The sequence below is a fragment of the Passer domesticus genome, chromosome 16 (genome assembly GCF_036417665.1).
Source record: "Passer domesticus isolate bPasDom1 chromosome 16, bPasDom1.hap1, whole genome shotgun sequence".
Lineage (NCBI taxonomy): Eukaryota > Metazoa > Chordata > Aves > Passeriformes > Passeridae > Passer > Passer domesticus.
Genome location: NC_087489.1, coordinates 14653629 through 14676564, shown reverse-complemented (window position 1 = coordinate 14676564; position 22936 = coordinate 14653629). Strand labels below are relative to the sequence as shown.

At 54.6% G+C, this 22936-nt stretch overlaps 2 protein-coding genes across 3 annotated transcripts; one reads left to right on the top strand and one right to left on the bottom strand.

Moving 5' to 3' along the window:
- PEDS1 (plasmanylethanolamine desaturase 1) lies at positions 1 to 14354 on the bottom strand. Of its 2 annotated transcripts, none has more exons than XM_064391997.1 (6): positions 14137 to 14354; positions 10877 to 10996; positions 3500 to 3591; positions 1922 to 2066; positions 1088 to 1300; positions 1 to 326 (listed from the first exon to the last, which is right to left on the bottom strand). In XM_064391997.1, the coding sequence occupies exons 1-6, from the start codon at positions 14261 to 14263 to the stop codon at positions 205 to 207; spliced, it is 819 nt and encodes a 272-aa protein (XP_064248067.1). In that variant the 5' UTR covers positions 14264 to 14354; the 3' UTR covers positions 1 to 204. The 2 variants fall into 2 exon arrangements, with proteins under 2 accessions (XP_064248067.1, XP_064248066.1); XM_064391996.1 differs by lacking the exon at positions 14137 to 14354 and adding an exon at positions 13302 to 13550.
- A 6583-nt stretch (positions 14355 to 20937) lies between these two features.
- On the top strand, positions 20938 to 22936 carry CEBPB (CCAAT enhancer binding protein beta). Its single transcript, XM_064391633.1, has one exon. It carries the CDS (start codon positions 21416 to 21418, stop codon positions 22388 to 22390), a length of 975 nt encoding a protein of 324 aa, XP_064247703.1. The 5' UTR covers positions 20938 to 21415; the 3' UTR covers positions 22391 to 22936.

Sequence of the window (22936 nt, the reverse complement as noted above, 5' to 3'; positions counted from 1 at the left end):
CTCAGTGAGAGTAATCATCTTCATTTCAAGTATTGTTTTAAGAATTAGTTCTTTTCATTGCAGTCTGTGTTAGCACTTTTTAGTTTGTGCTTTAGAGTCTGTTATTTCTTTGCAGGTCTTGAATTTGGCTGATGGCTTTATTTTTTTTTTTCTTTTAAAAACAACATTGGCAACAAGTTAAGGATTGCAGAAGGCTGGCAGAAGTTACTTGATTTTCTGAGCCCATTTCATGTCATCTGCTCTTGGCTTCTCCCCAGTAAGTCCTTGGATGATGTTCTCCAAACATCTCCAAAATCTTATCTTCTCTAACGGATAATTCAGCCAACCTAAGGGATTGCAAAGGAAAAAGAGGATTAGTTTGTCATAGCATCCAAAGTTCAGTGCTTTTTAATGAGAAAAAAAAAGCAACCAGCCCAATACTGCTAATAATGGTCAGGCTTAAACTCTCAGGACATAGTAGGACTTAAAAATAGCTCCTTGGGTGGCAAGATTTTTGCTACCATCTGTCAAGTCAGGCTTCTTAATTGTACCATGTTTCTACATGACATTCTGCTAATGAGAATTAGATTTTTTTCTTGGCAGAGGTTTCAAAACCCACATGAACCGTTTGTCGAAGCCAATGACAATGAAGAACCAGAGTGGTTTATTTCCAGCTGTCTGATTAACTTGATAACTTATTTAGGGTTGTGCAACACTGGTGACTGAGCATTCCCACCTGTACAGATATAAAAGAATGCTAAAGCTTTCTGCAAACCTCTGAGTCAGAATGAGTGGATGCTGACAATCCAGAAGCCTGGCTTTCAGAAATGAGCATTCCAGAGCAGCTGCAGTCATTCTGCTCTTTTGAAGGAACAGCAGCTTTAGTGAACAAGCCCCATTAGTGGCCTGAGCTCACTGAGACCCCGGGCAATCAGATCTCAGCACCACTGACTGCTCCCTCAGGCTCCGAGCTCCTGCAGCTGATCACAAACCTTCCCCCACCCTCCTGATGCAAAAACCCAAGTGCAGCTCCCCCAGAGCCTGTGAGGGCAGGGGTGGCTGCAGGGCTCTGCAGCTGTCCCATGCTGTCCCTGCAGCGGGGCAGTACCCGTGGTGATGCAGAAGTAGGTCTCGTGTGGGGACACGTGGTGGATCCTGTGGTGCTTCCGGGGCAGGATGATGTGCCAGTCCTGCAGGAACACGACCCAGCGTGGAAGGCCAAAGTACGTGTGGGACCACTTGTGGATCTGGTTCGTCATGGTGATGAAGATGATGAGGGCAAACACGTAACAGTCCCAGGGACAGCTCTCACACAGTGCCTCTGCAAAACAGTGGGACAGCAGCTATGGAAGGCACACTCCTGCCAGGACAGCGTCCTGCTGCTGCAGGAGCTGACAAAGGCCTCGCCAAAGCTGCTCTGGCAGAAGTGTCACAAGAGCCAGTGAGCCATGAGCAATTCCCAAATGTCACAAGACAGGCTGGGAAGTGCCAGAATCTGTCAACACACCATAAACAGCCAGTCAAATTGAGTTTACCATCTATAAAATTAATTTGATCCTTTAGTTCTTGACTGGTTTGCACATAAAGTACTTGTGCACAGAGATGAAGCATTGTTTTGTGTTACACACTTTGGAACAATGAGTTCCCCCAGATGTTCACAGCTTGGTCCCTCTTATAAGAAAAATTTTTAGCATAACTTCTAATCTTCCTTGCACAACTCCCCAGCCCCAGATTCTCTGCTGAGCTAGAGAACCTCACTGTGCCACCTTCTGCACCACACCCCAAAGGAGAGTTCCCCTCCCTCCTGCCAGGAGCACCATGCTTCCAGCAGCTATTTCTTGTCCTGTCACATCCATGGATTCCTCCAAACTTCACACGGACAAATGTTCATTCAATAGCAACAAGAACACTAAGTCCACAGCAGTCAGGAGTACCAGCTTACCTGGGGAAAAGGAAACAAATTTGTATGCCATGTTTGCCAAGGGGACCAGTGTCATGAAGCAGTTGTCTCCATTGGTCTCTATGAAATCATGTCTGGTGATTGCTGTGGGGTCAATGTGGTGTTCCCTAAAGGGTCTGATGAAAGCCTGGGAAAACAATTGGATAGACACAATACCACACTCAGTAATGGTCTTGGAAAAGAAAAATATTGCAAAAAATAACCCAAACAAACTCTCTCATACACTCAGATCTGATGACTGAATTGAAGAGAGTTCCATAGTACCAAGCATGTAAATGGGATTCAAACTTCTGTCATGATGACTCTTCAGATCATTTGATTTACATTTGCAAGGCAATTCAGTTCCCACACACAAATCCAGGTTTTCCTTGCTTTTCAGTTTTCTTCTTCTAAATTTTCACTTAGGACCTTTAGTATGTAATCTTAAAAACAAAGCATCACCCTAATTTCCCAGGCAAAATAACCCTGTGAAATTCACTTGCTAAGCAGAATCAACCAAGGGAAAAAGCCCACTAAAAATTAGGATTCAGTCTAACATATTTATGGGCTACAGATGCCAGCACTAACAGACTAAATGCAAATGAAGTGACTGGACAAAGCAGTGGAAGACAAACAGACTATACAGAAGTCACCTCGAGGAGCAGCAACCACGTCTGAACACACAGGGCAATTGTTTTGCTGTGTGGGACACAGTCACTGATTTGCCTTTAACACTTGCAGCATGTCCAGCCTGTGCAAAGGTGTCCTGAGCAGCCTCAGCTCATGGTTATTTAGTGCAGAGTCTCTAGCAGAAGGGTTTTTAAAAGTTAATTAAACTGTGGTCCAGAGATACAGGGGTTCAAGATTACTGAGTCCATTGAAGGTGAACAAAAAAGCCAAATTCAACAGTTTTAATTCTGCTGTTGTAGTTCATGTAACTCTGGATAATAACAAGGAATAGCCCACTTTTGAAAACATAAATAATGATCCTTCTAATATTGCACTGTGAGGAGTAATTAATGGTAGCTATTAAGAAATTTAATTAAGAAAACAGATTGTTGCCTACTACAGAAGCCAGTGCACCTTCCACTAAGCACCTGGCATTTGTAGCTGCAGGTGTATACGACATATCAAATTAAATCTTCAGTCACCACCATTCTAATACTACTGAGTTACAACAGGGGCTCATAGAAGAGGGAAATGGCAAGATTCTTCCTGGAGCAGCCTCATGTTTCACAAATTTTTGGGAGTTCAGCTGCAGGGACAACTCCCCAAATCTGTGCTCCTGCCCTTCTGAACATGCACGGTGCCCAGCCAGGGTCCAGCAGTGTGCTGCCACAGGCTGTTCCCAAGAGCCTGAAGGGTCTGCAAGCACTGGGATGCAAGGCTGCCAGCCTCGAGGCAGGTGACAATGGAGCAGTGCCACCTCACACGTGTGCCCGCAGTGCAAACACAGCCCTGCCCTGCAGAGCCAGGCTGCCCTGGCTGCGTGTGGCACAGAGCCCAGCTCAGCTGGGGGCACTGGCAGTGCTGCAGGAGGCACTCCAGAGCTCTCTCAGCTTAGGAACAACAATGTCCCACCTTTCCAACGATGGGCAGCTCCACAGATCCCCAGGTATCTGCTCCCCAGTGGAACAGTCCTGAGAGGAAGTCGGCCGTAATAACTCCTGCAACTTGAATGAGAGAGAGAGAGTCACACAAACACAGCATTTTTACTGACTCAGTCACATCTTATTCAGGAGTTCACTTGTTTATCTGCTCTAACTTTGATATTTACAACCACATGAGATCTACCCAGTCTGAATAAACATACAGTCAGGCAACAGGTTAGCAAGACACCATTTGGACAGTAGCAATCTTCACTAAATCTGTATTTGTGTTTAGCCCATCTCCTACAGAACAGAAATACCTTCTCTAGTGGGTACCTTTTGCTTAGCTGACCCCTTACCTCTGCAGTCCTTCCCCTCACCTTTCATTTTCAGAAAGGAGAAGAAATAAAAAAGCTCCTCCCCTATTATAAATCAGCCCCTGCTGTTGAATCTGTTATCCAGTTGGCCCAAACTCTTAAATGCAGCAGGAGACACTTCATTCTTTATCTACCCCTTATTACACTGAAGACAGCTTATTTTCTCAGCAGTAGATTCTGTGCATTTGTTCTTTCAGACCACACACAGGCTAGAGCAGGAGTGGCTGGGACACAATAGCGTTCAGCTCTGCTCCTACAGCTGAAAGGGCAGGCAGCCCTCGTTCAGGGGGAGATATCCAAACAACACTTCTCTTTGCAACAACTCAAATGCCATTGTCGCTGAGGTAATGCCCCCTTTAGCCTGCCTCGCCTCCAGCTGCTGCATCATCCCAGTGAAACAACTGCAGGAGCAGCAACACAAATTGAGGCAAAATACTGACAGCTCAATAGATGCTCCTCGTGTTGTCTGGATGTCAGCTGGTAAAGGGAAGAGTTGAGGGTGCCTGGAGCAGTGCATTACACCTGAGCAATTGGGAAAAAACCTAACTCACAGCAATCTTGTTCCAGCTGTACTGCAGCAGGGTGTGCTCGTGGAGGGGGAGTCGCAGTAAGAGCAAGAGCTGTGCTGAGGCTCCCCAGAAGCAGCGTGGTGGCACTTGGTGTGTGTCCTGTGCCTCAGAGGGCACATCCACTGATGAGCTGGGCTCAGCACCCTCACACACCCAGCACTGCCTTCACTGAGCATGGTGGCACTTGGTGTGTGTCCTGAGCCTCAGAGGGCACATCCACTGACGAGCTGGGCACCCTCACACACCCAGCACTGCCTTCACTGAGCATGGTGGCACTTGGTGTGTGTCCTGTGCCTCAGAGGGCACATCCACTGACGAGCTGGGCACCCTCACACACCCAGCACTGCCTTCACTGAGCATGGTGGCACTTGGTGTGTGTCCTGTGCCTCAGAGGGCACATCCACTGACGAGCTGGGCACCCTCACACACCCAGCACTGCCTTCACTGAGCATGGTGGCACTTGGTGTGTGTCCTGTGCCTCAGAGGGCACATCCACTGACGAGCTGGGCACCCTCACACACCCAGCACTGCCTTCACTGAGCATGGTGGCACTTGGTGTGTGTCCTGTGCCTCAGAGGGCACATCCACTGACGAGCTGGGCACCCTCACACACCCAGCACTGCCTTCACTGAGCATGGTGGCACTTGGTGTGTGTCCTGTGCCTCAGAGGGCACATCCACTGACGAGCTGGGCACCCTCACACACCCAGCACTGCCTTCACCGACCATGGTGGCACTTGGTGTGTGTCCTGTGCCTCAGAGGGCACATCCACTGACGAGCTGGGCACCCTCACACACCCAGCACTGCCTTCACTGAGCATGGTGGCACCAAGGCACAGGAGCTCAGCTGCTGCTCACAGGTGGCAGAAGATCTCGATGCTCTGTCACCAAGGCTGGGAGGGTGAGAGCAGACTGACAGCCCTCAGCACGGGTGAAATGTTAACCACACACCCAGAAAAAGCAAGATAACCCCAGCTCAGGTGTAGAACTGCAAAGGGTGGATTCAACACTCACCAGAAGCCAGCTCAGTGCAGCATCAGGGAAGTCCTGACCCACACACACGAGCTTTCCTCCAGCTCACTGAGAGAGGGGTGAGGATTGGCCCATCCAGGGGTTATCCCCGAGGAGGAGGCCATGCTCAGAGCACACAGGAGGGCAGAAGGACAGGAACTGCAGGACTTGCTCAGAACACTGGGATTTTTTGGTTTGCAAGTAGACTGCAGAACAAGGAGGAAGGAAGGCAGCCCAGCCCACATGGAACCCAAGGGTGCACAAATGGACTCCAAGCAGTACCCAAGCAAACCCTGGACTGCCACACACACTTGCTGGAAATGCTGCTCTGTCCCATTTCCCCACACCTGTCATCCTCTGTGTGGGCACCTCCCAGGCACTAGACCAGGTGTCCCTCCCCAGAGCAGGACATGCAGCTGGACAAGCCACTGCCCCAAACACACCACGGACACAGGGCGGCTCTGTGCAGCTCAGAAAGCAGGGAATGTGCAGGGTTTGTGACCCAGGAAAGGCCCCTCTCCACCTCCTCCCTGCTTCACCCAAACTGAGACAACCTGCAGGCTCTGCTCCTGTGGGTGACTCTCAAACCACTTCCCGTGGCCAGGCTGCTCCTGGGGCCCCACAGGAGCTCTGAGAGACAAAACTGCTGTGCACATTTACCATTAAAAGCTGTACTTCAGCAGGACTTTCTGAGCCCAATGTGAGCTTGTCTTCGCGTAGATAGAATGAGCAAATTGTAACCTGGAAGTCTTACATCAAAGTATACAAAGTTTCATACTTATGGTAAAAGTTAGAGTCTCTGGAGAGGAAGAAACCAGGATAAGATGTTATTTAATGACTTGATGCTATTGTGTAACACCACTGAGAGCACAGTCGTGCTTAATGGGTGACTGCAGGAACTGGTTGAGCAGCATTGAAGGGTCAGCGTGGCTAACTTCACACACAAATATCTTGTTGTCTAAATATCAATATGCCAAAGTAGCAGTTGTTTGTCACTTATATGCTAATGAAAATAAAATGCCTTAGTCACCTGCAGTCCCCATTTAGTCTCTTTCAGTACAGAGAAGGGAGGGGTTTGATATTATGGCAAGTTACAAGGCTAAGGTTATAATCCCTGGACATTTCAATAAGTATAAACTGCAGCTACTTGAAAGAGAAAAAAAGAAGAGTTCATAAATTTGGCTAATAAAGCAAAGGAACTTTCAGTCAGAACTGGAGCTGAGGGTGCCCACAAGCAGGGCTGGGACAGAAAGGCATCACTCCAGCAGTTGTATCACAGTGTAACAGGGCTGCCAAAAGCCCTGTCTGCAGAACCCGCCCTCCAGGGCCACCAACAGCCTGGCTCTGTCACAGCGGCACTCCCCGGGCAGCCTGGCACCACCCACAGAGCAGACACCTCTCCTGGGGGCTGGCCCTGCTCTGGGAATGCCCTGGACCAATGCCCTGCCTCAGCAATGCCCCTGGAGCACAGCACACCCCCACCAGCCCCTGCAGTGAAAGGAGGTCCCCAAGAATCGGGGTCCTGTCCCCTGCAGGGCTGAACAGCAGCAGAGCTTAAAGCAAACACTCACCTACAAAAGCTCGGCTCAGAATCACCACCTGATAAACTTAATCCTCCAGCCAAACTCTGCTGGGACTTTAAGAGAGCCCCCGACAACTGGGAGGCAGACAGAGCTGCCTTTGTCCCCTGGCACGGCCCTGGGGACACAGATGGGGCCGTGCCCCCAGCAGTGCCAGGGCAGGAGCTGAGCAGCCAAGGAGTGCCCCCAGTCCCAGGGAGGAACAGACCATGGTGCAGCATCACCTGCTGAGGCCAAACCAGCAATAACTGTGCCAGGTCACTTCACTTCCAGGAGCAACACCCTCCTCCTCCTCCTCCTGGTGCCCCACCAGGCAGGGCTCCAGGGGCACCACCCCGGCTCTGCCCAAGGGATCCACAGCAGACACCACACAAACCCTGCTGCTGCAACACAAAGGGATCTGCTGGGAACAGAACCAGAGCTCCATCTCTGTAATCACAGCCTGTGGAGTTGCCCTCTTTAAGGGATGATGCAGCTGAGAATGGAAACTCAAAGTTACCCACAGCTACCAAGATGGTTACTTCAGGTGGGTGAGACAGCAGGTGACAAAGGACCAACTTGGACCAGCACTGAAGTAAAGGATCATTCTCCTTTGCTAGCTGAGATCTCTGGTGTAATTTCAAGAGCCTTTTAGAACAAAATTTCAGGTGGAAACTCATTTTAATGCACATAATAAATCCAAGATCAAGTGCCACTCTTGGAGCTGAGAGGCAGCAGGGTGTGGACACCTGAGCCACATGCCCAGCACTCAGTTCAGCCAGCCCAGATGTCTCTGCAGTGTTTTTTCACCCATATGTGCCACAGCTTTCATGTGTTACACACTCACATCTGCTCTGCAATGCAGCTGACCATGGACAGCCCTGCAGAGCTGCTGGAGCTGGAAACAAAGAGGTTCTGGGCCTTGATGAGATCCAGTTTCTATTTTGAAACTGCACTAAGTGATTTCTTCCTGAGTGCTCTCTCTGGCTAACCCACAGCCTCTGCAATACTGAAACATGTACCTCAAATGGGTTAAAAAAAATCAGTTGCCTATCTTTCAAGAGAGCAATAATTAATTGTAACTTGTATCATGTCACAAGATGTTCCTAAGGATATCTGCCCTATGTGGGGCAGTTCCTAGGAATATAAACAGGTTACAACACAAAGTTAACTCTTCTTTTTTTGTATGACTGCAATGAACAGTCCCTGTCATGAACAAATGTAGCTGCAGATAACAGTCACATGCCTGAAACAAGTCAACCAACTTGGAAAAAAGGGATTTAAAACCCTATACAAAAATAGGAGGAAGGAGAGGAAAATGAAAACCAAGATTCATGCTGTAACTTGCCAAACTTTTTATCTAGATGTTATTAATATATGAACCATATACTCAGCTCATGTACAGTGAATATGCTGGACACCACAAGCTCACGTGAAGGTATGAGGGCATTTCAAGCCTGATATTCCATGTCTTGGTGAGGCTTTTCTGCTTACCACACAATAATCCCTCTGCCAGCCTTGTCCCTGGCACTACCAACCCTCAATTACAGCGGCAGAGGCTGCCCTGGTTCTGTGGCACTGCTGGGACGTTGTCCTGCTGCAGTGGGAAACACGGGGGTGTTCCAGCTCCCCCACAGCCCCATTCCCAGCCAGGGCTGCCTGACTTCACTGGGTGCTTGTGTGCATGCAAATGAAACACCAAACTCAGATCTGCACAGCTCTCAGCTTCAGAGAGGAACAGCTCCATGGCTGCCCAGCAGCTGAGGATATCCAGAGCAGGGCACGGCTGGAGTTAGCACAAGCCCCAGCAGAAATCCATCCTCTGCCCACTCTTTTTTTTTTCTTATGGTGAGGAGGGAAGGAAATTGTCTCATCTCTGCTAAACCAGAGAAGACAAGAGAGCCCTGTGGCTCTTCCTGTCCAGCAAGCTCATCTTGAGTCAGCAGGACATGACACAGCCTGAGCTGCTCTGAAGCAAGGTGTCCCCTCAGTGCTGGCTCCCTGCAGGCCCCGAGTGACTCAGCAGGGCCAGGAGACCTGCATGCCACCCTGGCACAGCAGGCAGGGAGGGACACAGGGAGGGCTGCCTGACTGCCAGCCCAGCAGGGGCAGATCTCCTCTGTCCAGAGAATCTCCAGGTTAAGGCATTTACAGCTCTGCTGGTGGTACAGTTCTGTGTGCCTCTAAAGGCACAAAGAAAGAAGCTATGACATGGCTTTAATTACAGAGCCAGGGTTTAGGCTCAGTGGAATGATGCAGAATGTTCAAAGTGCTTCATTTCCTAAAGGAAAATATGTATTTACATAAGAGCACACAGAGGGTCCCCGTGCAGGGAACAGGTCTGTGCAGAACAGATCCAGCCCACTGGCACAGACTGCCAAAGACCTGGCAGGAACTGGATCTAGAGCTCCATCTTTATTAGCAGAATGTTTGTTTTATGACTTCAGCTCAAGGTCAATATTCCAAACCAAGCCTGAGGGAAGCTGTCAGTGGAACACACCTCACCCTGTAGGTGACTCAGGATTCCCAACTGTGCCTGTGGAGCTGCTCACGTATTTAGGAATCAGGACTTTTACAGATATGACTTGCACAATGTGCAATAAAACCTAATAATTACAGACATCATTCACACTTCACCTGGAGAAATAATGTATTGAAGGCAACAAAACAAGATAGCCTGAAGCACTTCCTATTTTATGGCACTCATTTTTGTACACACTATCAATTATTTCCACACCACTTTATTTACACAGAATCCAGATTCTGCTACTTTAATCATTCACTACTACTTAAATAATACTATCAGTGAATTGACTGCTTTATCAGTTAAACTGGTAACCAGGATATCAGAGGACTCCAGCTTTTATCAATATTAACTTTGAGATGAAAGGCAGCTGCAGACAGATTGCAGCAGAGGTGAACCATCATTGCTGTCTGGATCTGCCCTCATCCCCAGGAGCAGCTCCCGTGCCGTGCTCCCTCCGTTCCTCCCAACACCTCCACCTCAGCAGCTGGCAGCAGGCAACACTGAATTGGGCCACGAGAGTGGGGGACACGGCTCCCCCCAGCCCCAACAACCTCTGACAGACACCAGGAATCCCCACGTCCAGCTTTGGCAGGAATTCTGTCAGGTACCTCTGCCTGAACCCGCTGCAGTGCTTTGGGTGGGGTTTGATTTGTTGGCACTCGTTAGCAATGCACAGCACTGATGATGAACAAGCACCATTCTCTTCTAAAACACACCTCACACAGTTTATAGGAAAGTTATATTTTCCTAAAGCACAGGAGCTGAACATTCTATCAGAATGCTTCACTGGCTCTTCCTCTCCTCCACAGAAGAGGCGAAATAAACTTTTCTTACACTCCTGGAAAAAGTCACCATTCAGGATAATAAAGGCCAAACATCACCTCCTGACATGACAGCACAAGTCTCCAGAATTCTTGTGTTCAGTCTGCAGCCCCAGGAATGAAGCCAGTTTGAGGCCTCAAACACCTTTTATAACATTTCCCTTGAGCTTTTGCTTTCTGGAAAGTTCTTGTGAATATTTTTGTCGAGCAATGTATTCTGTTCCCAACTCTGACCATTTTGGCAGCTCTTTTCCTTTTCAGTAGTCCTTACACTTGCAGTGACCACACAAGAACACCAAACTTGCTCAGCTACATCAAAGCTTCCCCTCTGAGAGACTGAGAAGCCACCGAAAGGTGAAGACAAAGCAGTAACACATTTTGATGGCCTGAGTTTCAGAGGCTCACACACAAATATCCCTGTCCCTTTCCTACAGCAAGCCAAGCCTAAAGGATCCCACATCACCAGAGTCCTGCCTTGAGCAGGGCAGGGAACAGCTCCTACTTACAAATCCCAACGAGAACCGAGGGCGTGTGCTCCAGCCGCAGGTAGAAGAGGAGATTGTAAAAATTGAAGCAGATCAGAGAGAAGCATAAGATGACAGAGATCCATTCTTGTAGTCTCTTTCCTGTTGGAAAGAACAAGGGAAAAAGCATGTTTTACTTTTATCTGAGAGGACATTTTGAAGGCTGAAATAACAGAGACAGACCATTCTGCTGCCTGGATGACTTGCTCCATTTGTCTGACAGGGAACTGAAACAGAAATCTATTTATCCATGGGAGGGGCACACACTTTCTTAAATGACATTCTTCTTCCTCAAGCCACTACTACCCTCTTCCCTCTGCCCTGGTCCAATTAACAGGGCCAAATCAGACACCATCTCACACTGTCCTAGTTTCCCTCTCCCTGAGATTGCTGGCATAAAGTTCCTCCACGTCACATCTTTTCTCAATTTGCATTTCATCCAATATTCAGTGTTGCTGGAAGGGCTGAATCTGGGAACAAATTTCTGGCCTCAAACATATTTAAATCACCTTGTGATCTGTAATATTTACAAGCTCTGAGACTTTAAATAAAGCTGTTGTACTAACAGGAAAAAGCACTGTTCTGTATTTTGGTGGCCCTGGAATGGCTTGTGTAACGTCACAAGTATTCCCCTGCAGCTTCTCCCTGAGCTGTTGTCTTGTCTGTGCCTTCCTGCTCCCAGGCAAAGGCTGGCAACTCGGCCACTCTGAGATGACAAGGGACAGAACAAGAAAAGAGAAAGAACTGGCACAAATTCTCTCCTGCACCTTGCTGTACCACTTTGTACCTCTATAAAAAAATCCTTTACTGCCTCTAAAAAGGGAACAGGCACATCAGAGTACGGTGACACTTGCAGTATGGGGTTAGCACAGAAAGCTGCTCCCTGCCCCTCACTGCTGGATCCCCACGAGGCACCGAGGCAGAGCACAGGGAACACTCAGGGTGAAACCTGCAGGATTAGGGCACAGAAACAGACCTTTAATACCCAAGGCCAAGAAGATCTGAGCTGTCACCAGAAGGGCCTGGGCTGCAGGCAGCTCTTAATGCCCTCAGGAGCTGCCAGGCCAGCCCCTGCCTGTGCCAGGGATCAGCCAGCACGGCCTCCTCTTGCCCAGGGCTCCCTGGAGCAGTTAGCCCACAGCCCCCTCCCCAGTCCCTCAGGCAGAGCTGAGCACAAGGAAGGCTCAGGGAGGGCACAGGAGAGGTGCTCGTGCCCCCAGGAGCAGAGGCACACTCAGCCCTGGCATGTGTTCAGCTTCTGTCCTACTCCTCCTCTCTGCTGACCTAATGCCTGATCAAATTTCTCCTCCTAAATGCTAAATCAAGTCCTCCTTCTCACTGTACCACGCAACGAGCAGGGAAAGTAGGAACACAAATGCAGGATCAGTCTTATCTCCAACGTGCCTACAAGGCAATATTTGAAAGTGTGAACAAAGACTTTGACAGGTCAGTTTTAGACGTTCTAGAAGAGCCATGGGTATATAAATTAACATTCTCTGCAGTAGCAGATGAGAGAATAGTAAAATTAAATTAAGACACAAGAACAGCCATATTTGACAGCAGCATCAGGTCACAGCGTGGGTGATTCCATAAAGAGATCCCTGGAGAAATGAAAGTAAGAGTTAATTAACGCTCACTTCCTTCATAAGAAAACCACACCCTGATTAGAGGAGCTAAGTGGGGAGATCCTCATGGAACAATTAGCTGAGTGCTGGAAAGGAGGCTGGCAAGTCCCGGAGCTCAGGTGTGCAAACACCTCTGCAGGCTGCCCACAGGGAGCCAGCGTGGCTGTCCAGATAGCCAGGCTCAAAATCGCAGCCTCAGCTCTGCACTGGGAAGGCAAAGCAAGGAGCTGAGTCAGCACTGATAACCTGTGTTTAAAGGGCACTCAAACCCCAACTCTGTGAAGGAATTAATTGCCAAAGCCACGAGGTACGTGCCTGAAGAAATCAGGGAAATATTCCTGTCGTGTTCACCGTGCACAGCTCAGTGCAAGGCCCATTGTTATGAACTCACCATCTGAACATGATACACTTCCACCGTAAAACATATTCTGGCATTGCTTTTGTAAATTATTTATGCAATTCCAGAAGAAACCTGCATATCTAACACATCCTCAGCCCCCTGGTATATCACTGCACATGTGCTACAGCCAGCGAGAAGGCAGCAAGCTCTTCAGGGAGGAAAACCTTTTCCTTATGAGCCAGAGCAGCGGTTAAGGCAGTGACTGCTTCTGTGTAAAGCACAGGAATCAGCCCCAGTGGCTGAAGGGTGCCACAAAGGCCCTGCTCAAGGCAAGCCCGAGGGGAGCAAAAGAAACTGAAACGGGTAGACTTGCCCCAGTCACACAAACGAACAAAGGCCTTGGATTTCTTATCATCACATGGCTCTGTGTAAGAACACCTACTTGTGCAGGAATTGCCTTGGATGTGCAAGCTGGGCTCAGCTGATCTGCAGGAAACCACAAGACACTGAAAACACATCTTCCCTAATTCTTCACAAGACAATGGACTCACTGGGAATGGCAGGAACAGCCAGCACCGCTCACACTGTGAGCTAAAAACAAACGATGGTTTCTTCACAAGGACTTTGCGATTACTTCCACAGCACAGCCAAGCAGCCATTTACTGAGCACCCAAACGACAAACTAAAGCCTGCTTGAGAGTCCCAAGCTCCAGGAAGAGCAGAAGAGGAACTGGAGCATCCCTGCGCCCGTTGTGCGGTGCTGGGCCTGCGAGGCAGGGCCCGTCACCGGGCGGGCAGGGCCCCTCACCGGGCCGGCAGGGCCCTCACCGGGCGGGCAGGGCCCCTCACCGGGCCGGCAGGGCCCTCACCGGGCGGGCAGGGCCCCTCACCGGGCCGGCAGGGCCCTCACCGGGCGGGCAGGGCCCCTCACCGCTGCTGCCGCCTCGTGTGGCGACCCCAGCGGCCCCGTGCGCCCCGAGGGGAAGGGTGAGGGGCTGTGTGCTGCCGGGTTCGGGGCGCGGACCGTCCCTCCCGGGCGCTTGCGGCCGCAGCCCGGCCCGTGCCGCAGCCCCGCCCGGAGCCCCGCGCTGCCGCCGGCCCCGGGCCGCCGCTTCCCGCTCTTCCAGGCCGCCCCGAGCCGCGCGGGGGAGACCCGGGCCCGAGGGGAGCCGGCCACGGGAGAACCGGGCCGGGGAGAAGGCGGCTCGAGGGGAACGGCTGCTGGGGAGCCACGCGAGCACCCGGCCCGAGGGCCCCGCCCGCCCGCGCCGCCTCACCTGGGGAGTAGAGCTCGGCCAGCTCGCGGGCCCCGGCGTGCTGAGCGCCCCAGCGCCGCCCGCCGCCCTCGGGCTCCTCCGCGGCCTCGTCCCGCGGCGCGGCCGCCCCCGGGCCGCTCTCGGCCATGTCCGGCCGGGATGGGCGCGCAGGGCCCGCGGACCCGCCCGGCAGCGACGGGAACGGGCCGCGCTGCGGCGGGGCGGGCGCGCCGGGCCCCGCCCCCGGCGCCTCCCGCCAATCGCCGCCGCCGCCGCGCGGCCGCCGGGCCAATGGGCAGCGCCGCCCGGCGCGCAGCAGCCAATGGCGCGGCGGCACGGCCGGCGGCGCAGTGCGGGGCGGGCGCGGGGCCGGGAGGGGCAGGACCGGGCCGGGCCGGGCCGGGCGGGGCGGCGGGCGCGGTCCGGTCCGGTCCGATCCGATCCGATCCGGTCCGGTCCGGTCCGGTCCGATCCGATCCGGTCCGGTCCGATCCGATCCGATCCGATCCGATCCGGTCCGATCCGGTCCGGTCCGGTCCGGTCCGGTCCGATCCGATCCGATCCGATCCGATCCGGTCCGGTCCGATCCGGTCCGGTCCGGGATGAGGGTGGAAGCGGGCCCGGGGCGGGGCCGTGCGGTCCCGGGTGTTCCCGTTCGCAGCGCCCCCTCCGCCCGGTGCCTCGCTCGCCCTCTGCCGGCGTGCCCCCGCTCCGCCGCAGCGGCGACAATGCGGGCACCGAGGGTGCCCTGCTCCCGCCGTGCTCTCGGTGCCGGGCAGCGTGGCCGGGCGCAGCTCGGTGCCGCGCCGCCGCTGTTACCGGGGTGCCGGGACACCCCCGCGCTCTGCCCGCACCAACGTGTAGCTGCAGGAGGGTGCGAGCGGCTGGGGCTGCGGCAGCTCCCGGGAGCGGGCCCCACGTCAGCTCCGAGGTGTGTTGGTGGTCTCGGCTTGTCGAGGCCGAAGGCTGTCGGGAGGAGCAAGCACCGGCACGCTGCTCCCGAGGTTTGGCCGTGCACGGGGTAGCGAACGTCCTTGGGAAATGGCTCAGGATCGGCGGCACCGGAGCCGCACCTGCCCGCAGGACGGCACGGCCCGACCGCCGGCACGGCACGGCACGGCACGGCCCGTCCCGGTGCGGCCCCGGTAACGCACGGCACGGCACGGCCCCTCCTGGTGCGGCCCCGGTAACGCACGGCACGGCACGGCCGGGCACGGCCCCTCCCGGTGCGGCCCCGGTAACGCACGGCACGGCACGGCCCGGCCCGGCCCGGCACGGCCCGCTAGGTGGCGCTCCAAGCCCGCTGCCGGGCGCGGGGCTGGCATCGGCATCGGGATCGGGATCGGGATGGGCTCGGATCGGGATCGGGCTCGGGGGTCTCCTTGCCGGGGCAGCCTCTCCCGGTCCCCGCGCCCTGGACACGGCCCTGCTGCGCCTCAGCCCCGCCGGGACCGGACGGACCCGGCCGGGACCCGGGGAAAGCTCGCACGGCTGCGAGCCCGTGTGCCCGGAGCCATCCCCGAGCAGCGGCGCTTAGTCCCGCACTGCTCTCCTTCCCTGGCCCCGCACCGGGCGGGCGGGAGCCGGTGCCGGTGCCATTGGTGCCCCCGGTGCCAGCCCCGTGCCGCCGGTGCCGCATCCCCCGGCCGAGCTCTCCCCGCGCCCGCCCGCTCCGGCCGAGCCCCGGGGCGCGGGGCAGCAGGAAGCGGCTGCGGCTCCTCGCCGGACTCTCTCGGGCATGGGAAAGTGTCAGTGGGTGGCAGAGCTGGAACTGCCACTCCCACGGCTCCCGTCCAAAGCCGTGAGTGCCAAGGTGGGGAGCTGGCAGGGGCCGCGGAGCGCCGCGTGTGCTCAGGGCACCGTGGTCCCCCCCCGGCAGGTGACACAGACCGGCCCCGGGGCCGTTCCGAGTGCCAGGACTCACACACAACAAGCCCGAACCCATGCCCTGGCAGCCCCGCTTTCCCTGTGGTGCTCGACACAGGACGAGAGCAGGTGGAAAACAAGTATTTGTACAGTCCAGAGCACAGACTTTCAATGCTTTTAATAAAGGAAAAATCTTCTATTTCCTCACCTGAGCCCCTTCTCCTGTCACCCTGTCAGACTTCCCTAGTTTTATGTTGCCCTTTGCCACACACCCCATGGAGTTCAAGCTGTCTGTCCCACAGCCTCAGGACCTCGGGAGAGTTCTCCTCTTTTAGAAATTTCCTGAGTGAATTACCAAGTCGTGTTACTAGGAACTTCTGACACGTCACAGGGTACCCTGGAAGGATGGGATTCATCTTCCCTTGATGGATCTTTTGAGAGCTTGGATACACTAGAGGTCATAAATGCATAATCTGTAACAAATTCACCAAAGCAGGAGGCTGCAATTACCCAGGAAATGTCAGGCAACTACAGAGAACTTTTGCAAAGTTAGTGGACAGTAACTTCTCTGCCGTTTTTATGGGAGCACTAGAAAATGGGCTGCTCATAAAACACAGTCCCCTCTCAGTGTCCCTGCCCAGCCTGACAGCCCACATCCTGCCAGGCACCAGCTCCAGCAGGGACTTTCTCTCCACGCAGGATGGAGATTGTGGCTTATGCTTTGTCACTGCTCCCTTCCATGGGTCTTTGTGCCTGACTCTTCCTCCTTCCTTTGTTTCTCAGAGCCACGGAGTGGGTGCTCTGACCTCTGGGAAATTTTCCGTCTGCTCAGGAGGGAATTTGGCTGATGCTGTCCCACGGTGTCAGTCTCCAGGTGTCGTCTCCGCGCCCGCTAGGGCAAAGAGCACCGTGGAGATAAAGGGGGATTGAGCAACGCAGCGCTGCGAGGGCCAGGCTGCTGGGGCACAGGGGAGCAGAAAATCAGCAGAAGACCAACAAAAACCATGCCCCAGCCATCGCCGTGTCACGGGAGCGGGGTGAGGGAGCGGGGGAGGGCTCTGCTCTGGGACAAAAGCAGCGAAGAAGGAGACACGGCTGCCCCGGGACTGGCAGCACAGCCTCCAGCTGGGGCAGCACGGCCAGCGCCTGTGGCAATCCCTTTTTGGGTCAGAAGGAGGCAAAGCCTCGGGCCGGGCCTGAGCTGGGCCAGACAGAAGGAGAGCCAACCTCTCTCTTGAGTGAGACATCGTCCCTGTCTGACGTTCAGTAAGGGCTGTTGTTTCACAGCAGAGATCAGCAAGTGCGGAGCGATGGTTCCAAACCCGTGCTCCGCCAGGTACAGCTGCTGAGCTGCTGTTGGCATGTGGCGTGCAGCTGAATAAAGAGAGACCTGGGGCTAGGGAGAAGGGGGAAAAGGGCTCAACATGCTCAGAAATAAATTTCAATGTTACTTCTCTATTTTACAGCCTTTATTGCAACACTGCTCTACTTAGGTCAGTCTTTTAGGCAAGGTCCCCTCGTAGACCCCAGAGCCCCTTTGTGCTTGCTTGCAGGGACACTGCTCTGGGGTCCCTCCCGTTCCCCTCAGCTCACCCCCAACAGGCCCTGCTGTGGCTGTCAGCTGCTGGCATCGCCCTCCTGCCCCTGCTCTGCCCCTCTGCTGCTCCAGCTGCAGCTCTGCAGGGTGGGCGAGCAGCTCTGGTGCCATGCAGCTCTGATCTTACTGACCTGCTAAGAGCTGCTGCCAGGGAAATCACAAATGGGACAAATCATAAAGCTGAGCAAGAAACATCAGAAATGTCAGCCAGGCTCCTTCTGGGGCGTGAGCCTCGGTTCTGATGAACACTTCAGTGTCTGAGCCATCACCACCAACTCACAGCATCTCCCCAAAGCTGGTGTCATTCCAGAGGCAGCTGCTGTAGACCTGGAGTGCGTGAACTGGAAAGCTTGCAAGAAATCCTGGAAAAGAAGACAATTTCCAGGAAGAAAATTCCTCTGAAATGCTTTAGTGTAGGTCTGAGCCCAGAGCTGCAAAGCTGAGGCTTCTACAGTACAGAGAGAGAGCAGAGTTTAATTCATGACAGAGAAGAGCAGTGAGGATGAGATTCTTCCCTCCACCTTTTCACCACTCTGGTCTCCTCCTGTTCCCCTCCCCGTGTCTGGATTGTTTCACATGTGAAAGTAGAGGAACCTGGATGCTATTGCATCAGAATTATTTTCTCAAAAATGTTGTATTCTTACTAAGTAATTTGGGACTTTTGCTGTCTCCTCCCTCAGCTGAATAATTCTGAAAATAAGAAATTATGAAATCACTGGAAGGAAGGTGCTTTTTACAGAAGTGCTGCTTTTCTAATGGAAATTGCTCTGTTGGGAGACAAGCTGAAGGGCTGCTGCCAGTGCCTGGGTGCCTTTAGCAGGAATGTCTGCATGTCCCTGCCTAAAGCACCTCTGAGGAGCTTTTCCAGGACAGTTATTAGCAGCCTCTGCACATCCAGCAAGGCCAGGCCAGGCACTCGCAGGGACAGAGCCCTGTGTGCCCAGACCTCGGCTCAGTGCCGTGGTGTGAGCCTCCTTCTGCACCTGTTCCCATTTCAAAACCCCCACTCCTGGCCATGCATTTGTTGTGACAAGTGCAGAAATAATTTAAAAGAGCCCAGAGTTAGCTGAAAACCTGCTCGCCGAACGCTGGGGTTTTGGATAAGTGGTTAGTCCCGCCAACAAGGTTCCCATGAGAAGCTGAGAGCGGACGTTGGCTCCATGAGAGTGGATGCTGGGATTTGAGGTGAGCTGGAGGAAGTTGAAAGAGATCCAGGTAGAGCAGGGAGCTGAGGGGGAGAAGGGAAGGAGGGGACAAGCTGGGCACCCAACCTGAATTACCACCCAGCTGACGTGATCGGGGTGACTGCGGGATTACTCAGCGCTGGCCGGGAGAGCAGGTGTGGGCCAGCCCTGATAGAATCTGCTTCACATGACAGTTGCACAGACTTTATTTTCTTAGGGAAGATTAACCCCAGGCAGGAACACAACTTTCTGCTGCAGAGCAGCAGAGAATAGGGCAGAAATTTGAAGAGGGCAAACTCAGATCTCCAAAACCATCTTGGAAATCTGTTCAGGAATTTTACCAAGCAGCTTTAACATTTGACTTTAGCCAAGGATCGTGGCTAGCTGGAGACCTGTGGGGCAGTGCCAAGGCAGAGCAGCTGTGCCAGGTCACCAGCCAGGAGGGTCCTGCCCCTGGGGCCTGGGACGGTTCGGGGTAGGAAACACCAGGCTGATTTAAGAGTTCGGTTGGAAGGGCCAGTTAGGGCAGCCACTGGATGTAACTGCCAGATCAGAATGCAGGATAAAGGCACAGGATGAGGGAGTAAACAGCCAGAAGAACAAGCCCTGGCTCACTGCAACTTGCCAGTATTTGCACCCAATACAGATGTTTGTATTTATGAAGGTATGGGCTCCAACTGCAATCTCCAGACCCAGCTCTCTGGCCAGCCCCAGCTCCAATTTAATCTCTAGTGCATTCACCAAAGATTAACTTGGTAGATAAAGATGGAACTAGAAATATTTGAAGCCTGAAAACCTGTTAGGGAGCTTTTGTTATGGAAACAAACAAATAAATCCTATTAAAACGTGAAAAGAAAAATAAAATAAAAAAAGAAAGAAAAAGTCTGATGATCCACTGACTGATTCTTGAATTCTTCCTCTTTTCAGAGTTCTGAGGTTTGAACATTAAGAACAGTTGACTGTTTGAATCATATAATGCAATACCTGTTCCTCTGGCTTAACGTTACAATATTTCCCACACCGCAGGATTGCTTCACATTATTCTAAGAGGCAGTGTCATTTTCCCTGCAGTGCTAGGTCTTCTTTACTGAGGGAGGACACTCCTACTTCCTTTAATTATATGTTTTGTTTTAAATTAATGTCCTTTATTCTGGGCATGAATCATCAGCTTGTAGACAGGTAAATGTGGGAGTAAGAGAGTGAAAATATAAGTTTGATTCCCAAGGTGGGTGTCTTTAATTAAAACGGACATCGGGATTCAGTCTTCCTTCCCAAACTTATCCCGCAAATGTCAAAACTTTTGGACTCCACGTTCAGAGGCACAAATCCCCCCCTGCTCTGACCCCATTCCGTGTGCTTTGGCTCCAGCGCCGGTCCCCATTCCCGGTTCCCGTGTGTGCCCTGACAGTTGCACCATATCACACAAAGCAAACATGCCAAGGCAAACGTGCAGGCCCCCATGGGCGCTGGGAGCGCTGGGTGGCAGCGCTGCCCTGGCCGGGCTCGGGCTGTGCCGGGGGAAGCTGGGGCAGTGCCCGGCTCCAGCCCTCCCTGCCGCTGGAAAGGGGCTCTGGGAATGTCCCTTGGACACTTCTGGCCAGGGGGATCCAGCAAAGCAAGCCCGGGACGCAGAGGAACGGGCTCCGACTTTGGTTTGCAGCTGTCCCCCTGCTTTGCCAAAAGAACTTGGAAAACTCTCTCCTGCCTCGATTTCCCCCAGGGTGAAACGAGACCCAGAGCGAGCTGTGCCCAGCCCCGGGCAGTGCCAGCCCCGGGCAGTGCCAGCCCCGGGCACTGCCTCGCTCTGGGTGCCCGAGCGGAGCCCGGGCGGGCGCGGGGCAGCGGCGGCAGCAGAGGCAGAGGCAGCAGGGGCAGCAGGGGTGGCAGCAGCAGCAGGGGCAGCAGGGGCAGGGGCAGCAGAGGCAGCAGCAGAGGCAGCAGCAGGGGCAGGGGCAGCAGGGGCAGGGTCAGCAGCAGGGGCGGCAGCAGCAGCAGCAGGGGCAGCAGCAGCAGCAGGGGCAGGGGCAGCGGCAGGGTCAGCAGCAGGGGCAGCAGCAGGGGCAGCAGGGGCAGGGGCAGCAGCAGGGGCGGCAGCAGCAGCAGCGCCCGCACACGCGTGTCCCCGCGGCCCCGGGGCTGAGCGCTCCCGCTGCCGCCCCGGCCGCGGCCAGCCCCGTCCTCCCGCACCTGCGGGCCCGCGGCCGGCCCCTCCCTCCGTCCCTGCCCGGTTTGTTGTGGGCGGCCCGGCGGGCACCGCACCGGCGCAGCCGCCGCGGAGCCTCCTCCGGGGCCGGGACCGGAGCGTGCGGAGTGGCAGGCGGCCAGGCGGTGACGCGCCTGTTGCTATGGGATCCACCGCCCCTATAAATAACTGGGGAAAGGAACTTTCCTAAGTCAGAGACTTTAGGACACGGGACCCAGAACCAGATGGTCCGGAGGAGACGCGCCAGCCCCCGCCGCAGCTGCCGGAGCGGTGAAGCCCCGGCGCGCCGCAGGGACTGATCCAGCCCGGCTGGGCAGCGCCGCGGGGCCGTGCCCGGGCCGGAGACCGCGGCAGGGTCTGGAGCCCCCCACCCCGACGGCGGCAGCTTGACCCTCTGCCGGGGGGGGCCCCCTGCGTCGTTTCCTCCTCCCCGCATCCCCCTTTGCTTTCATGCAACGCCTGGTGGCCTGGGACGCAGCATGCCTCCCCATCCAGCCGCCCGCCTTTAAATCCATGGAAGTGGCTAATTTCTATTACGAGGCGGACTGTCTGGCTGCTCTCAACAAGCTGCACCCGCGGGCGGCCGGGGGCCGCTCCATGACCGAGCTCACCGTCGGGGACCACGAGCGAGCCATCGACTTCAGCCCGTACCTGGAGCCCTTGGCGTCGCAGCCGCCGCCTCCCGCGGCAGCAGCAGGGGGCAACTTTGAGCCTCCGTGCAGCAGCAGCGCCGGCCAAGATTTCCTTTCCGATCTCTTCGCCGAGGACTATAAAGGCAGCGGCGGCAGCAAGAAGCCCGACTACGCCTACATCAGCCTCGCCCGGCACAGCCACCCGTGCGCCAGCCAGAGCCACAAGCCGGGGGGGCTGCCGGGCTGCTTCCCGCCCCAGATCGTGGAAACCAAAGTGGAGCCGGTCTTCGAGACCCTGGACTCTTGCAAAGGGCCCCGTAAGGAAGAAGGGGGCGCGGGGCCGGGACCGGGGGGCATGTCCTCGCCCTACGGCAGCACCGTGCGCTCCTACCTGGGTTACCAGTCGGTGCCGAGCGGCAGCAGCGGGAACCTGTCCACCTCCTCCTCCTCCAGCCCCCCCGGCACCCCCAACCCCTCCGAGTCCTCCAAGTCCGCCGCCGCCGGCGGGGGCTACTCCGCCGCCCCGGCGGGCAAGAACAAGCCCAAGAAGTGCGTGGACAAGCACAGCGACGAGTACAAGCTCCGCCGGGAGAGGAACAACATCGCGGTGCGCAAGAGCCGCGACAAAGCCAAAATGCGCAACCTGGAGACGCAGCACAAAGTCTTGGAACTGACGGCCGAGAACGAGCGGCTGCAGAAGAAGGTGGAGCAGCTCTCCCGGGAGCTGAGCACCCTCAGGAACTTGTTCAAACAGCTGCCCGACCCCCTGCTCGCCTCCTCGCCGCGCTGCTGACCCCCGGCCGGGCAGGGGCCGGGCCGGGCCCCGCGCCGCGCTCCGGGGCCGGCCGAGGGGGGCGAGCGCCCGCGCCGGCCGGGCGGGCTTGGTTTTCATTTGTGTTGTCGTTGTTGTTGTTGGATTTTTTTTTTTTTTTTTGGTCTTTATCGACATGTTGGCGGAAGGCTCCGCCGCCGCGCGGGGTCGGAGCGGGGCCGGGGCTGAGCGGGGCGGGCGCGGAGGGGGCGCGGGGGGACCCCGGCCCCGGCCCGGGCGGGCTCTGCTGGGCGCTGGGTTATTTAAAAGAGCGAGAGGAGAGCAAGGGCAAAGTGATGCAATCCTTTAAGCATGGCTGGGAATGCTGTGTACATGATGCAATCTCGTGTAACTGTCAGTCATGGATTGAGTAATCTGTTAAAGATGTTCCTACAGTTTTTTTATTATAAAGAATAATCTATTTCTATAAGAAAATACATATGTATATTTTGGGATCTATGCATTCTTGCTACATTTGAAGCATTAATGAACAATTTTAATAAACTTTATGACTAGGTTAAAAAAAAA

What these genes read in the sequence shown, in the direction of transcription:
- PEDS1 (XM_064391996.1), bottom strand. Translation starts at nt 13,518, where the DNA reads ATGGCTGCTTGGCTGTGCTGTGGAAGTAATCGCAAAGTCCTTGTGAAG. An exon ending in CTCGGTTCTCGTTGGGATTT is followed by an intron (nt 3,592 to 10,876) that starts GTAAGTAGGAGC and finishes CTCTCATTCAAG; the next exon opens with TTGCAGGAGTTATTACGGCC. An exon ending in CTACTTCTGCATCACCACGG is followed by an intron (nt 327 to 1,087) that starts GTACTGCCCCGC and finishes GCAATCCCTTAG; the next exon opens with GTTGGCTGAATTATCCGTTA.
- CEBPB (XM_064391633.1), top strand. Translation starts at nt 21,416, where the DNA reads ATGCAACGCCTGGTGGCCTGGGACGCAGCATGCCTCCCCATCCAGCCG.